This window comes from Sciurus carolinensis, chromosome 1 (assembly GCF_902686445.1).
Source record: "Sciurus carolinensis chromosome 1, mSciCar1.2, whole genome shotgun sequence".
NCBI lineage: Eukaryota > Metazoa > Chordata > Mammalia > Rodentia > Sciuridae > Sciurus > Sciurus carolinensis.
The window spans coordinates 94,266,371-94,283,462 of NC_062213.1; the positions used below are offsets into that span (position 1 = coordinate 94,266,371).

Below are 17,092 nucleotides of genomic sequence, written 5' to 3' on the forward strand. Positions count from 1 at the left end.
ATACTCTCTAGAGAGAGTGTGGTTCCTCTCAGAGGGAAAAGGGAATGTGAGCCCCTCCTGCTTTCTAGTTTTTTGGGGAGTCCCAGGGAATTTTCCAGAGTTTTGCCAAGTTCACCTTCTGACTTTTGACTGACAACCTAGGGGCTTGTGTGTACCACCTGAGAGAGGATGGTGTGGTGCTCATAGGGAAGGAGTTTTTAAAGAAACTGAGTCACCCTGTTTCGCCTCAGTTTCCTGCTCCTTTAATTGGTTCATTTTCCTTTGAATAGTCCTATCAAGTTTTGTGAAGGTCTTGATGTTTGGCTATTGGGGCCATTTGGGGGTTGTGACATAGTTTCAGTGATAAGGTAGGGTCCTTAAGACTGGGGGAGGTTTTAACATACCAAGCCCCCATCATAAGGCTCCCTGTGGCTTGCAATGGTCTTTGCATGCTTACCCATTCATGGCTGATGGCTACCACACAGTACCAAAAAACCCCCTAAAACAAAAACCCAAAAAACTAATGGCAACTAAGAAGAAAGTTTAGAAAAAATGTTAAATATTTCAACATTATGGTTACATTTTTATTTTGTAAAAGTGTAAGTCTACTGTGAATTGGTAAAAAGCAAAACTGGTTCTTTGCAATAAATAGTTTGAAAAACAGTGTTTTGAGGGACAATTTGATTCTTCATCAGTTTTCTACACAAAATTATGAATTTAGATGCTTCTATTATAAAATTCCTTTTTTTGACTTTCCTAAAAATTTTGTTTAAATTTTGTATATATAATTTTTGTAAAGAAGATTTGATTCCTCAGAGTCATTTTTAGTAAATATCAGATTTTTTGTTTACAGTGTCATTTCATAGTAAAACTATGAAATAAATAAATTAAAAATTTATACCTTTCAGAGTTTTACTTTTTGGATCAGTTTTTACTGTTAACAATGTGACTTAACAACAGGTTAGAATATGAACTTAAAGCTGAATCAACACTTCTTCCCAGGTCAAAAGTCCTTTTCTTATTCTGAAACTAATAGATCATTGTTAAATTGCTGGTGAGATAAGGGAAAGGTGGATGGCAGAAACTAAGAAGTGGCTAGGTTGGTTTACATGAGAAAGGATGCAAGAGGGAAGGGAGGAGCAAAGAGGAGAGGAGATCTAAGAGTAGTGAAGAGAGAGAAGTTTTGGAATTTATGGAGGAAAGGGGTAAATGAGGTGAGAGGAAAGACTTTGGTAAAAGCAGTATAAATCAAGGTTTGTTGAAAGTTTTACCATGTAGTTACACTGTGTAATTCCCCCATTGCTGCTTCCTTAAAAGACTGTTAGTAAAGAGTTTTATCATTTTGGGGATACTTTTTTGAAATTTCCCCCTTAAAATCAGTATCAGAATAATTTCCACTCTTTGTTTACTTGTTTTTTTTCCTTCCCCATTGCTTAAAAGATTTTTATTGGTTTGATTGGTGTTTCATGTTAATCTATTCCAAGGTGTACTAGAATTTCAGAGTTCTTTCTTTGGTTATATATGTAAACCTTTCTCTGAAGAATAAAGATACTCATCTCTCTCTTTCCTCCCTTCCCTGCTTCCTTCCTTCCCTTCTTCTCTTCCTCCTTCCTTCCCTCCCTCTCTTTCTTTCCTTCCCTTTCTCCTTCCTTCCTGTAGATTTATTTATTTTTTTAATTTTTTTAAATTTTGCAGTGCTGGGGATTGAACCCAGAGCCTTGTGCTTGCAAGGCAAGCACTCTGCCAACTGAGCTATATCCCCAACCCCTTGTAGATTTTTTTGTTTGTTTCTTGTTTTCCTTTTATAGTATAATAGTAATAATAAATTATATTTGTATGATGTTTCATTGGTTACAAAGTGCTTTGATAAATATCATTTAATCCACATGACATCTCTAAGAGGCACATATCCAGTATTTTACAAAAGAAAAATTGAAACTCTATTACCAAGGTAACCCATTTGGGTTGTGGAATTAGGGCACAGACCCAGAATTTTTGATATATTATCTGGATAGTATAAAGTAATAATTTCAATTATAGATTCTGTAATTAGCATACTTGGATTTAACATATTGCCATTTACTACTCATAGGAAAGTTTCTTAACCTCTTGGCTTTAGTTTCTTCATCTGTACAGTAGTAAAATAATAGTCTTTGTCAGATAAGGTAAGTGAATTAATACCTCATAGGAGTAAATGAATTAAGATCTATAAAGTAGGTACAAGAGTGTCTGACATAGAGCTGGGGTTGTGGCTCAGTGGTAGAGCACTTGTCTAGCACATGCAAGGCACTGGGTTCGATCTTTAGCACCACATAAAAATAAATAAATAAATTTATCAATTAAATAAAGGTATTGTGTCCATCTACAACTAAAAATATTAAAAAAAACAACAACAACTGGGTGCAGTGTAATCCCAGTGGCTCAGGAGGCTGAGGCAGGAGTATTGCACGTTCAAAGCCAGCCTCAGCAATTTAGCAAGGCCCTAAGCAACTCAGTGAGACCCTGTCTCTAAATAAAATATAAAAAAAGGACTGGGATATGACTCAGTGGTTCAGCGCTGCTGGGTTTAATCCTGGATACCAAAAGAAAAAGTGTCTGACATAAAATATTCAGTGAATGGTAGTTATTATTGCTACTATGGTACCATGACAAGCTCCACTTTCACTACCACTACCATATATATCATAGTCTTTGATTTCCAGGGCCAGGAAGCTGTTAGCTTGATTCTTTTACTGTTGACTTTTTGGGCTTACTTCTAAGAGCTGCTGCTTTGGAGATTATGATGATGCTGTTGGTTGGTTTGTTAACAGAAGAGCAAGACAATGAAGAAAATGAGAAAAGGAGAAAAAAGAAAAAGGGTACCAAGAGGAAACGAGATGGAAAGGGTCAAGAACAAGGGACCTTGGCCTGTGACCTGAAATTGGATGACATGCTTGATCGTACCTTAGAGGATGGTGCCAAGCAGCACAACCTGACAGCAGTCAATGTGCGAAACATTCTTCATGTGAGTAAGACTGGACCCCTGTGTCATTGCAGTGGAAACTTCCTGTGGAAAGCAAATAAACAGACTCAGCAAATTCTTGACTCTTGGTAGATTCATTACCAGTTTTGTGGGTTACCTGTGAAAGCATTTTACATCTCAAGGTAACTTTCTCTGCAGAAATTTGAAATCTGAACATATATTAAAGAACTTAATTATGAATATAACTACCTCTGCTTCCTCGCACTGGTTTAATGTATTAAGAGATTTGAAGATAATAATGCTCATAGTGGATTTAATTTTGTGGAGTGATATGTCTGAAAAGAAATGCACTTAGCAGTTGATAGTACTTTGCACACATATCAACAATATTTTTGATACTTAGCAAACTCAGCTATTTACAAAGGCTTTGCTGTTTGTTACTTTTTCCCTTAAGCATATGGTTACTTTAGAATCACTCTTTATTGCTGTTCCTAGTAGCAGTTAATATGATTGGTCTATTTGCTGCTATATTGTTTCAGGCTGTGTGCATCTGTCTAAAACTTGTTCTGCCTTCTTTATCCAAGTTTAAAGCTAGAGAATGTAGCTTTCATTTATCCTCCATGTAGATTTAGCAAAGTTATAGATGAGTATTTTGTAGGTGACAAAGCCTTTATGCAAACATAAAGTGAAATTTCATCTTTCTCCAGGAAGTAATCACAAATGAACATGTGGTAGCTATGATGAAAGCAGCCATCAGTGAGACAGAAGACATGCCAATGTTTGTGAGTAGATTATCATCAGTGTTCTAATATCATGTAACAGAGTTACCAGGAAACTGGCTAAGTGTAGGAAGTCACTTGGGAGTTTATAAATCTTTTAACAGCTTGGGGCAAAGTTAGCATCTCAAAACCTACTTATGGCCAGGGTGGTGGTGCACACTGATAATCCCACTTCTGAGGAGGCTGAGGGAGGAGGATTGCAAGTTTGAGGCCCCTCTGGGTAACTGAGCAAGAAACTGTCTCAAAAAATAAAAAGGGCTGGGTATATAGCTCAGTGACAGAGTGCTGCTGGGTTTAGTTTGACTACTACAAAACAAAAAAACCAAAAGTTCTTATTTTGATTTACTACTTTTCATCCTGTTTCTCTTTCCTTAGGAGCCTAAAATGACTCGCTCTAAACTGAAGGAAGTGGTGGAGAAAGGAGTGGTAAGTGTTCTGGGTTTTATCTTGTTGTTTATTTAGCTTGGTAAATAGGATCTAATTCTAGGTTATTTGTAGGAAGAAATATGGAAAAATTATGGTATGTGTTTCCTTCTTTAAAGATTTATTTGTAGACCAGGCATGATGGGGCATGTTTATAATCCCAGCAATTTAGGAGATTGAGCTCAGGGTTGAGGCCAGCCTCAGCAACTTAGTTGAGACCCTCAGCAATTCAGTGAAACCCTGTCTCGAAATAAAAAATAAAAAGGATGGGGGATGTAGCTTAGTGGTAAAGTGTCCCTGGGTTCAATCCCCAGTACAAAAAAACAAGTATGCTCCAAATGGAATCTACTAAACCAAATGTGGTTTAACTAGTGCACATTAAAGTTAGATATCTCCTCAGTGTTCTAGAGACCATATTTCTTTTAATACAGCCCAAGGCTGCGTTGACTTTTTTTTTGGGGGGGGGAGAGGCAGACATACCACACTTTCTTGTCAAATTGAATAATCCTTGTTGCATAAATTGATATTTCATCATTCTCCGGAAAATAATCACCAGTGAACAGGTAGTAGCTATGATGAAAGCAACTATCAATGAGACAGAAGTTCTATGAAGTCTGCATGACATGGAGTATAATTAACAATAATTCCATGTTTGATTAGAAAAACAATAATAGCCAATGAGATCCCAATCAGCTCTGGATTATGTTTATTGACCATGAATTTAGGTGTACAGAAGTGGGGCCATAGGACCAATTTATATGGGAGAGCAAAGATTAACAGTCCAGGTCCCTTGCCTCTTGATGCTTAATAGACTGACTCCAACACACTTTTAAGTGCTGGCTTGCTTTCTAGAAGGGTTTGGCAATAGGTTCAGAAAGTGACATGGTGAGGGAACTGGACCTGAATCACCATCATACCCCTTACCCTATACTAGTCCCAGTTACACAGAGCTACGTAAGTGGTCAGAATATGATAGGACTGAGGAGATGTGAGAACCTAAGATTCTTTAGAGACAGAACATAGTGTCTGGTTGTTTTTTGTTCATAAGATGATTTCAGTTGGGTCACAACTGAATGGCAAGAAATTATGTATCTTCAGTGGCATCTTATCAGCAGTATATAAGAGTTTTTAAAAAATTCTGTAAAAGTCAGGTGTGGGTAGTACATGCTTATGATCCCAGCCACTCAGGAGGCTGAGGCAGAAATAGTGAAAGTGTAAGGCCAGCCTTGGCAACTTAGACCTGTCTCAAAATTTAAAACATAAAAATAAATAAAAAGGGATGGACATGGTGGTGCATGGGAAACTGAGGTAGGAGGAAGTCAAGTCTAAGTCCAAGACTGCCTCAGCAATTTAGTGAGACCCTGTCTCAAAATAAAAAATAAAAAGGACTAGGGATTTGGCTTAGTGATATAAAATCCCTGGGTTTAATCCCTACGACCACAAATCAAAAACAACCGACCTAAAAGAACAAAAACCTTCTTCCAACTCTGTATGAAAAATATCAAAAAGTTGAAAGAGTATTACAATTTAGATTCTAAGAGTAACATTTTATCATATTTGCTTTATGTCTGTAATTATTGTTTCTTCCTGTACTGTTTGAAAATAAGAATGGATAATATGATACTTCACCCCTAAATCCTTCTGTAAGAGCTATTTATCGTTGGATATTTAGAGGCATACTGGTGGCAGATTTATGCGGTTGATTAAAAGAAATACTGATGTCAAAAGGCTACTGTAACCTATAATATCTTAGGTTTGTATAGTTTTGTAGTTAAGAAATAGTTTTCATATCCATTGCCCCATATGAGCCTGAGCTGCAAGACACACATTTTTTCCCCATTTATAAAGGTGAATCTTACTAGGATTACAGAAGAAATGCAAATGACAAATAGATTCTTCTTTTTTTTTTCTCCTATTAAGCTGTGACAGACATTTGAGAATATACCAGGGATAATCAGCACCTCTAGATCACTGTAGCTACTTGTTAGGTAGATGGCTCTTTGTGATGGTAAAGAGAAAGTAACAAAGAAAATTAATCTATTTCAATTAATTATTTATATTCTTTTTGGTAGGTAATTCCAACATGGAATATTTCACCAATTAAAAAAGCCAATGAAATTAAGGTAAACTTGGGAGAGGTCTTTGTCATTCCATCACGACTTCTTAAAACCTAATTATTTTTCTTCTATTAACTTTTAAGCTTATCTTTATTTTTTTAATTCTAACTTTGATTTTCCCATTCCACTACTGTAGGTTTTGCATCTCATGGAATCATTTAACCCCTGCTTTGTGTTGTTTGCTGAAGCTGCACATTATGCTGTTAGGATTTTTTTTTTCCTGCCCTACTTTCTTTCCCTTCTTTGGGCTGGGGATATAGCTCAGTTGGTAGAGTGCTTGCCTTGCAAGCACAAGGCCCTGGGTTGGATCCCCAGCACGGCAAAAAAAAGAAAAGAATTTATCCCTTCTTTTACATATTATTTGTGTTTACCATCACTCCATTTTTTGTGGTGTTGGGGATTGAATCCAGGGCCTCGTGCATGTTAAGCACATACTCTATCACTGAACTTATTCCCTCCCTCCTTCCCTCCCTCTTTTTTTCTTTCATATTTTTAGTTGTAGATAGACACAATACCTTTATTTTGTTTATTTATATGTCCTGTTGGGGATCAAACCCAGTGCCTCACATATGCTAGGTAAGCAGTCTACCAATGAGCTACAATCCCAACCCTCCATTTCTTTCTAATTGTACTAATGTAGCCTCCACAGTTTGTGGATATCCACCTCGAAGATGATGATTCCTCAGATGAAGAGTACCAGCCAGATGAAGAAGAAGAAGATGAGACTGCTGAAGAGGTCAGTGAGTGTTTGTTGGCAGTGAAGGAAAAGTTTGGCTTAATGAGACACGTTTTACCTTGCCTTTTTTCTTTTTTTTTTTTCGTGGTTCTGGGGATCGAACCCAGGGCCTTGTGCTTACAAGGCAAGCACTCTACCGACTGAGCTGTCTCCCCAGCCCCTCCTGCCTTGCTTTCTTAGTATGGTCACCTCTTCTACAGAGCGGATTGAGAAATTGCTCTTTTTTCTAAAACTTTTTTGCTGTGAGGTATTTTTCTGCTCTTCATAATCCCTCCATTTTTTTAGCGTGTATTATGAAATATAACATACAACACAGAAATGTGTATAGAATAAAATACATAGTTTAAGTAATTATGAACCAATGCCAGGACAACCCAAGTATGTCCTTCTCAATCTCTGTCACCTCCCTCCCTCTAAAAATAATCACTATTTGGAAATTACTTGCTTGTTTTTCACTGTAGTTGTATCACCTAAGTATGCATTTCCATATAGTTCAATTTTTATTATTTGTGAACTTTATGTAACTGGGACCTATAGCATATATGTTCCTTTGTTTCTGGCTGCTGTTGTTTTTGTTCAACATTATGATTATGAAATTCATGTGTGCTGTTGCTTGTACCATAGTTTATTGTTCTTCTTCTTCTTCTTCTTTTTTTTTTCCAAAAGATGGACACAATGTCTTTTATTTTATTTATGTGGTACTGAGGATCAAACCCAGTGCCCCACACTTGCAAGGCAAGCACTCTACCACTGAACCAAAACCTCAGCCCAGTTTGTTCATTTTTAAGACTGTGTTAATTTGTTCTTCGACTTGTTTGTAAAACAATTTTAAACTGCTGCTTTATACTTTTTATTTTTGATACCAAGGATTGAACCCAGGTGTGCTTAACCACTGAGCTACATCTAGCCCTTTTTATTTATTTTTATTTTATTTATTTATTTATTTATTTTTATTTATTTATTTATTTTGCAGTGCTGGGGTTGAACTCAGGGCTTTGTGCTTGCAAGGCAAGCACTCTACCAACTGAGCTATATCCCCAGCCCTTTATTTTTTATTTTGAGATAGATCTAATTTTTCTAGGGTCTTGCTAAATTGCTGAGGCTGACCTTGAACTTGTGATCCACTGTTTCAGCTTCCTGAGTTGCTGGGATTACAGGAGTGTGCCACCATACCCAGCTGCCTCATAGTTTTTTTTTTTTTTTTTTTTTTTTTTTTTTTTTTTGCGGTGCTGGGATTGAACCCAGGGCCTTGTGCTTAGGAGACGAGCACTCTACCAACTGAGCTATCTCCCCAGCCTTGCCTCATAGTTTTATAGAGTTTATAATACAGATGAGGATAGTGATCTGATCCATGGTCTCCTCACCACTATAGGATATTAAGCTATTTAAATTTTATTTTCTCAAAAAAAAATTATTTTCTCTGTCTCTGAGTGGTATTCTGTTTATTCTGTTGAAATATCAAATTTAGTGGATTGAGATAGAGGCATATGTATATAAAAGACTGAATTTGTTTTGTAGAGCTTATTGGAAAGTGATGTTGAAAGCACTGCTTCGTCTCCACGTGGGGCAAAGAAATGCAGATTGAGGCAATCTTCTGAGATGACTGAAACTGATGAGGAGAGTGGCATATTATCAGAGGTAAGTCAGCATCAAATAAAGAAATAAGAGGTTAGATATAACTGTATAAGCAGATTAATTGACCATTTAGTATATGATTTATTTTTGGTGATTTCTTGCTGTTACCCTTTTTCCAAGTTCCTTAAGTCAAGGAACACTTAAGACTAGAACTTAGTGGTAGGGAAAGAGCTTTTCAGAGTTCTCTTAAGGGGCCGAAAAAATGCACTAGCTGAGTTTCTTTTCTCCTGTCCGTCTTATATTGTCCTTAAAACCGTTTTATTAGATTTCCTACTTTTTACAGACCTAAGTAGCATCGTGTTGGCATCACTGAAGTAGAATGAAACCTAGTTAGATCTGTATGCTTGACAATGCCTTTATTCTCATTTATCTATCTAGATAAGAGGAAAAAGGTCAATAGTGTATGGAAGACCTGCTTCTTTCTCCTGTTGCTTACTTTGTTCTCTTTTTCTCCCTTCCTTCGTTTCTTTGTTCCTGCCTTCCTCCCTTAACATGGTTGCCTCTTTTTAATCAGGCTGAGAAAGTCACCACGCCAGCTGTCAGGCACATCAGTGCTGAGGTAGTGCCCATGGGGCCCCCACCCCCTCCTAAACCAAAACAGACCAGGGATAGTACTTTCATGGAGAAGTTACATGCTGTAGATGAGGAGTTGGCTTCCAGTCCTGTCTGCATGGATTCTTTCCAGGTAAATATTTTAACTCCAAATCATTGACAAAGTGAAATATGATAATTTAGTTGTTGCTCATGTCTAGAAGAGAGACAAAGAGATTATATTCTTATATGTAAGAGCAATGAAATTGTTAATCTTTTTTTTTTTTTTTTTGTTTAAATTGTTAATCTTTGATATTCTTTTTGTTTTGTTCTGTCTTACCTAGTGGCAGTTTCTCAGGAAGGAATAAACTTTGTTACAGAGCATTATGAAATGTGCATCATAGGAACAACCTTCACCTAGATTCTTGAGATCTTTATCTTTTATCACAGTTGCTTTCTCTTTATATATGCACATTTTTAAAATATTGTGTTGGAGTTCTGTTGCTGTCATGATGTTCTTTTACCCCTAAAAACTTTGGTTTATTTTTTAAAAAGTTAATTCTTATATTACCTCAGTAAATTTACTTGTCAAGATCCAGTAATTTAAAATACATTACAGGGCTGGGGTTGTGGCTTAGTGGTAGAGCTCTTGCCTACCACTGTGAGGCACTGGGTTTTATCCTTAGCACCACATAAAAAAAATAAATAAATAAAATAAATAAATAAATAAATAAAGGTATAAGAAATACATTACATTTATAATAATGCTGTTTAATCTATTAAAGTACTTATTCAGATTTTGAAAACTGTCCCAATAATGCCTTTTATAGTAAAAGAAAAAAATTCTTTGTGATCCAGAATCCAGTCTGGGATTAAATGTGTGTTTAGTTGTCTTGCCTCTTAGTCTGTTTAATCTGGAAATTTCTCCATCTTTTTCTCTTATACCTTTGAGTTTTATTTTTTTTTTTTTTATTTCAATTTTGGTTGTAGGTGGACACAGTACCTTTGTTTTATATTTATGTGGTGCTAAGGATAGAACCCAGGGCCTCATGCATGCGAGGCAAGCCCTCTACCACTGAGCCACAACCCCAATCCCAACCTTTGACTTTTTTAAAAAATGTTTTTTTAGTTGTGGATGGACCTTTATTTTATTTATTTAATTTATACGCAGTGCTGAGAATCAAACACAATGCCCCACACATGCCAGGCAAGAGCACTACCACTGAGCTATAACCACAGCCCTTGACATTTTTGAAGGTTATAGGACAGTTGTTTTGTAGAATATTCTTTAATTTTGACTTTTCTGATATTTCCTTGTAATTAGAGTTAAGTTTTGTACCTTTTTTTTTTTTTTGCTGTGCCTAGGGCCTTGTGCTTGTGGGGCAAGCACTATACCAATTGAGCTATATCCCCAGTCTCAGTTTTGTACTTTTTGAATGAATACCACAGAAATGCTGTTATCACATCAGTAGGCACATGGTGTCTCTCACATTAACCTTGATCACTTGGGTAAGGTGGTATTTGTTTAGTTTCCCCATTATAAAGTTATTATTTTCCATTTTTAATTAGTATGCATCTTATAGGGATATACTTGGAAGCCAAATACCTTTTCACCCTCTGATTATTTCAGGCAAGAATTGTTACTGTGGTCATCATCAAATGATGAGATTAAATTTTTAGTGGTATTTTTAATGTTTCAGGTATTCTTCACTAGTTTTTTTTTTTTTTTTTTTTTTTTTTTTTTTGAGTGGGGTAACTGGGGATTGAACCCAAGGGTGCTTTGTACCACTGAGATACTCCCACAGTCCCTTTTATTTTTTATTTTGAGACAGGGTTTCTCTAAATTACTTAGGGCCCCCATAAGTTGCTGAGGCTGGCCTTGAACTTGTGATCTTCCTGCCTTAGCCTCCTGAGTTACTGGAATTACAGGTGTGTGCTACCACACCTAGCTTCTCACCAGTCTTGTAGGTCACTAAGGAATATGTCTCTCTTAAGTTTTAAAAATAGAATATTGAATGGATCATCTCTAAAAAGGTCATTTAATTATCCTGCTTTTGAATGAATAAATAATAGTGGGAGGTAGTTATTTTATCTCCATTTATTCAGCAGTTACTGAATGATTGAAATTGGGGAACAACTTACAGTCTGTTGAGAAGATCATGAACACTTAAATAATTTAAGGTATTGGTAAAGTGTTATCAATTAAATAAAAAGAAGAGAATATGATAATGACTAGCAGAGAACTTTAGATAGGATGATCAGAAAAGTTCTCTTTGGGGCTGGGGCTATAGCTCAATGGAAGAGGCACTGGATTTAATCCTAGCACCGCATAATTATACATAGATAAAATAAAGGCATGCTGTCCATCTACAACTACAAAAATATTAGAAAAAATAAGTCCTCTTTGAAGATACAACATTTGAACTGAGATCTGAATAAGGATATAGGCATGTTGGAGATCAAGGGAAAAAAGTACTCCCTACAGAGGAGTGGGTATATCCTAAGACCCTAAGATAAGAACAGTCTTGGCATGTTCAAGGGACAGAAAGTAGCTGAGGCACAGGATCACAGGAGAGAGTGATAGGAGAGAGGTCAGAGAGCAGGGCAAGAGCTGGGTAATAGAGTCTTGGGACATCAAGATAAGGAGTTTCAATTATGTTTTAACCATTAAATTTTTTTCTTGTAAAAATTATAAATATTGGGGCTGGGGTTGTGGTTCAGTGGTAGAGCACTTGGTTGGCATGTATGAGGCAATGGGTTTGATTCTCTGTACCACATATAAATAAATGGATAAAGTTCTATCAACATCTAAAAAATATTTTTAAAAGATTATAAATATTAACCCATATTAATTATACAATTTAATGGGTTCACTGACATTTCCATATGTATACATACTGTTTTTTAATCACATCCACGCTTTGTACTACACTTTTTTGTCCTCCCCTTTCTTCTACTTCCCTTTGGTACCCTCCCCTTCCTTAATATTCTCTTCTACTTTCAGGTCTTTTTATTATTATTATTATTATTATTATTATTATTTTATTTCCACATATGAGAGAAAACATGCTATTTGTCTTTCTGTGTCTGACTTACTTTGCTTAACTCGATGACCCTCAGTTCTATTTTCCTGTAAATGACATGATTTATTCTTATTTATGACTGAATATTTTATCATATTTGTGCATATACTATATTTTCTTTATTAGAAAAACTTTTTGTGAAAATTTCTTATTTATGTTAAGAATTTGCTTTTGGGCTGTGCATGGTGGTGCATGCCTGTAATCCCAGCAATTTGGGAGGCGAGGGCAGGAGAATTGCAAGTTTGAGGCCAGCCTCAGCAACTTAGGGAGGCCCTAAGTACCTTGGTGAGACCGTGTTTGAAAATAAATAAAGAGTTAGGGATGTAGCTCAGTGATAAATTGTTCAATCCCCAGTACCAATAAAACCAAACCAAAACAAACAAACAAAAAAACCTTCAAAAAACAAAATAACTTCCTTAATTACCTTTTGGTTAAAGTAAGGAAAATGGACTGTAGGTGAGCAGGAGAGTAAATGGAGGAAACTAAGGAGATTATTATAAGAATTTAAGGAGGGCTGGGGTTGTGACTTAGTGGTAGAGCACTTGCCTAGCATGTGTGAAGTACTTGGTTTACTTCTCAGTACCACATATAAATAAATGAATAAAATAAAGGTGTATCAACATCTTAAAAAATATTAAAAAAAAAAAAGTTTAAGGAGAGCTTTCCAAATTGATCTACAGATTCAATGCAATCCCTATCCAAATCCCATCTGCCATTTTTGCAGAAATGGACAGGCTAATCCTAAAATTCATGTGGAAATATAAGGGACCCAAAATAACCAAAACAATTTACAGAACAAAACATAAATGAAGGTCATGTACTTCTGAATTCAACGCTTATTACAGATTACAGAGTTACGATAATTAAGACATTCCAGGTCAGGAAATGTAGCTCTGTGGCAAAGCATTTGGTCTGGCATGTCCAAGGTTCTGGTTTAGTCACTAGTACTGGAGAGGGGAATAAGAACATTTCTAGCCTGGTGTGGTGGTGCATGCCTGTATTTCCAGCTGTTTGGGAGGCTGAGGCAAGGAGGATCATGATAAGTTCAAGTTTAACCTGAGGCAGCATAGCAAGGCTCTGGCTCAAAACAAAAAACAAAACACCTCTGATACTGGCATAGGATAGAGCAATGGAACAGGACTAGAAATAAAGCCTTTTATTTACATTTATGATAATTGATTTTAGACAAGTATCCCGAAACCAATTAATAGGGAAAGAATAGTATTTTCAACAGATAGTGCTAGAATAACTGGAAGTCCATATGCAAAAAAATTAAGCTGGACTCTTACCTCACATACTTAAAATTAACTCAAAATGGGTCATCAACCTAAATATAAGGGCTTAAACTGTATAACTCTTAGAAGAAAACATCAATCTTTGCAACCTGAAATTAAGCAATGGTTGCTTAAATATAACACAGAAAGCATAAGCAACAAAAGAAAAATGTAGGTATATTGAATATCATCAAAAGTAAAAACTTTTGTGCTTGAAGAATGTGAAGACAACCTACAGGATGGGATGAAATGTTTTCAAATTGCATGTCTGACCAGAGACTTAATAACTGCAATAATTATATAGAAGTCTTACAACTCAACAGTAAAATGACAACTAATTCTAAAATGGGTGAAGAATATGAATAGATATCTCTCAAGAAGATGTTCCCATGGCCAGTAAGCACATGAAAAGATTACAACTATCATTAGTCATTAGGGAAATGGAAATCAAAATTATAGTGGGCTGGAGGTGTAGCTCAGTGGTAGGACATTTGTTTAGTGTGTGAAATCCCAGGTTCAATCCTTAGCCCTACAGAAACAAAAAGTAATACATCATTTCACCCTCCTAGCTTGGCTATAATAAGAAAAAGGTGGACAGTAACAAGCCTTGGCAAGGATGTAGAGAAATGTGGAACCCTCATATGGTACTGGTGGGAAACAACCACTCTGAAAAATGATTTGGTAGTTCCTCAGTAAAAAACATAGCTATCAGTTATAATAAGATTCAAAAGTTTCATTCCAAGAGAACTGAAAACATATTTCCACAAAAATGTTATACACAAACATTGATAGCAGTAGTATTATTTTTTTTGTACCAGGGATTGAACCCAGGGGCACTTAACCACTGAGCCATACTCCCAATCATTTTTACTTTTTATTTTGGGACAGGGTCTTACTAAGTTGCTGAGACTGGCTTTGACCTCATGATTCTCCTGCCTCAGCCTCCCGAGCTACTGGGATTAAAGAAGTGCACCAGCACGCCCAACAACAATTTTCTTAATTGGCCTAAAGTAGAAGCATCCCAAATGTTTCTTACCAACTGATAAATGTGTACACAAAATGTATTATATCCATATAATGGAATATTATTAGACAATAAAGAAAGTGCTGATACATACTACAAGAATGAACTTTAAACATGTTATGCTAAGTGAAAGCAGCCACAGACAGGCCATACATTGTATGAATCCATTTATGTGAAATGTCTAATAGAAGAAAATTCATAGAGATAGAAAGAAGATCAATGGTTAACAGGCTGGTAGGAGGAGCAAAAAAGGGTGACTATTAATTGGTTTGGAATTTTTTTTCCTCTACATTTTTTTAATTGGTGCATTATAGTTAATATATATTGATGTTATAGTTAATATATATTGTTGTTACATATTCATATATGCACATAATGCACAATATAACATTATAATTTGGTCAGTATTGCTCCCCTGCACTTTTGGTATGTAATTTCCTTTTGGGATGATGAAAACATTTTGGAATTAGTGGCGATGGTTGCATAAGTCTGTGATATACCGAATCCCCTTGATTATACCTTTAAAAGGGTGAATTTTATGGTATGTAAATTATGTATCTCGATAAATGTTCTTGAACTATTTGTTTAAAACACATCATTTTTCTTAAGATTTTCAGACAAACAGCAATAAACACAAATCATTTAGGGAAGAGTTCTTGTGGTTTTAGGTAGGATGAGGAATGATGAGGTTTGGAGAATTTGAAAGCATTATTCACTTAGTGACTTTTTTTTCTTTCTCCGCTGGCTAGCCCATGGATGATAGTCTCATTGCATTCCGAACCCGTTCTAAGATGCCCCTGAAAGATGTTCCCCTGGGGCAACTAGAGGCAGAGCTTCAAGCTCCAGATATTACCCCAGATATGTATGACCCCAATACAGCCGATGATGAGGACTGGAAGATGTGGTTGGGGGGACTCATGAATGATGATGTGGGGAATGAAGGTAAGTGATTTTATTTGCACTCACCATCTATTCTGTTCATTATCTCTGTGATAAAATTTTTGTTAATTGAAAGCTGAAAGAATGGGATTATAGCCAGGCATGGGTAGTGTACACTGTAATCTTAGCAATTTGGGAGGCTGAGGCAGGAGGATGACAAGTTTGAGGCTGGCCTCAGCAATTTAGCAAGACCCTAAGCAATTTAGTGAGACTTAAAATAAAAAGAGGCTGGTGATGTAATTCAGTGGTAGAGCACACCTAGATTCAATCCCCAATACTGAAAAATTTTATAAAAAGAATGGGATTATGGAGACTAGTGGTATAGTTCAGTGGTTAACATGTGTGAGGGCTTGGACTAAATCCCCAGCATCAAAAAAAAAAAAAAAAAAAAAAAAAAGGGATTGTGTTGAGAGAATAAAATAAAAACACTTTCTCCCTGATTTCACATTAGAGTCAACACAGAGGACTTCTATGACCTCAAAAGGTGGAGAGGTGTGACCTCAAAAGTGTGGGGATTTGTCTTTACCAGCAAATAAGCAATTCTGCAGCAGTGGATACCAGCTAGATGTCCTCTAATCACATTCGATTCTGTTACTGTTAACCTGGAGATGGTATCAGATCCCACAGTTTGATGGCTCAGACCCCAAGACTGCTCCATCTTTAGATGTCAGTTGCAAGCCCCAGGGTTTCTTACCTATTTTTCTGTTTTTTTTTTTTTTTTGCGGTACTGGGGATTGAACCCAGGGCCTTGTGCTTGTGAGGCAAGCACTCTATGAACTATATCCCTAGCCCTTACCTATTTTTCTGAATGAGTGAGTATAAATTGGGGTTCTCACAATCCCCTCCTTGAGTTTGACTAATTTGCTAGAGTGGCTTAAAGAACTCTGGGAAACATGTTTGGTAGTTTATTGTAAAGGACATAGAATGAAGAAATGCACATAGTGAGCGGGGAAGGGGTGTGGAACTTCCAGGCCCTCTCTGGGAATACTATTCTTCTGGAACTTCCAGGTGTTCAGTTATACAGAAGTTCCCAAGCTCTGTCATTTTGGGTTTTTATGGTGACTTCGTTGTATAGGCATGATTGCTAACAGACTGGGTGAAAATGCAGCAAAGCCTGTCTGTTCAGATTGTTGGCCTCTCTGTACAGCATTCATTTCTCTAGATTATAAGCCAAGACCCAAGGAGGGTCTCATGCTCTACTGTCAAACAGGGTAGGTCAGAGAATTTCTTTATGGCCAGCTAAAGGCAGAGGGATATTAGAGTTTCTGTGCCTTGTTAAAGGAGTTATGAGCCAAGAACAGTGGTTAAAAACCCACAGGTGGCACAGACCTTTAATCCCAGCTCCTCAGGAGGCTGAGGCAGGACTTTGCAAATTTGAGGCTACACTGGGCAATTTAGCAAAATCCTTTCTAAAAAATATAAAGGACTAGGTCAGTGGTAAACCTTGGGGTTCAATCCTCAGTACCAAAACAAAACCCAAGTATGTATACATATCATCTTATCCAGCTATTTTGAGTTCATTTAATTTTTATGTAACTGATTTACTTTATTTATTTTTATAATTTTTTACAAACATGTATATAGGGTAATAATGTCTGTCTCATTCTACC

At 36.4% G+C, this 17,092-nt stretch overlaps 1 protein-coding gene across 10 annotated transcripts in view; it reads left to right on the forward strand.

Annotated features, from left to right (window-relative positions):
- Gon4l (gon-4 like) overlaps positions 1–17,092 on the forward strand; it is a 94,424-nt gene that overhangs the window by 20,957 nt on the left and 56,375 nt on the right. For 9 of the 10 annotated variants that reach the window (XR_007109943.1, XM_047562554.1, XM_047562548.1 and 6 more), the window contains 8 exons: positions 2,790–2,983; positions 3,649–3,723; positions 4,096–4,146; positions 6,216–6,266; positions 6,901–6,996; positions 8,515–8,634; positions 9,146–9,316; positions 15,293–15,485. Coding sequence is in view for 8 of the 10 variants with exons in the window: in XM_047562554.1 (XP_047418510.1) it covers positions 2,790–2,983; positions 3,649–3,723; positions 4,096–4,146; positions 6,216–6,266; positions 6,901–6,996; positions 8,515–8,634; positions 9,146–9,316; positions 15,293–15,485 (951 nt within the window). In the remaining 2 variants the exon portion in view is untranslated. Of the gene's footprint in view, positions 1–2,789; positions 2,984–3,648; positions 3,724–4,095; positions 4,147–6,215; positions 6,267–6,900; positions 6,997–8,514; positions 8,635–9,145; positions 9,317–15,292; positions 15,486–17,092 lie in introns of those variants that run through there. The other variant, XM_047562596.1, reaches the window with a different exon arrangement.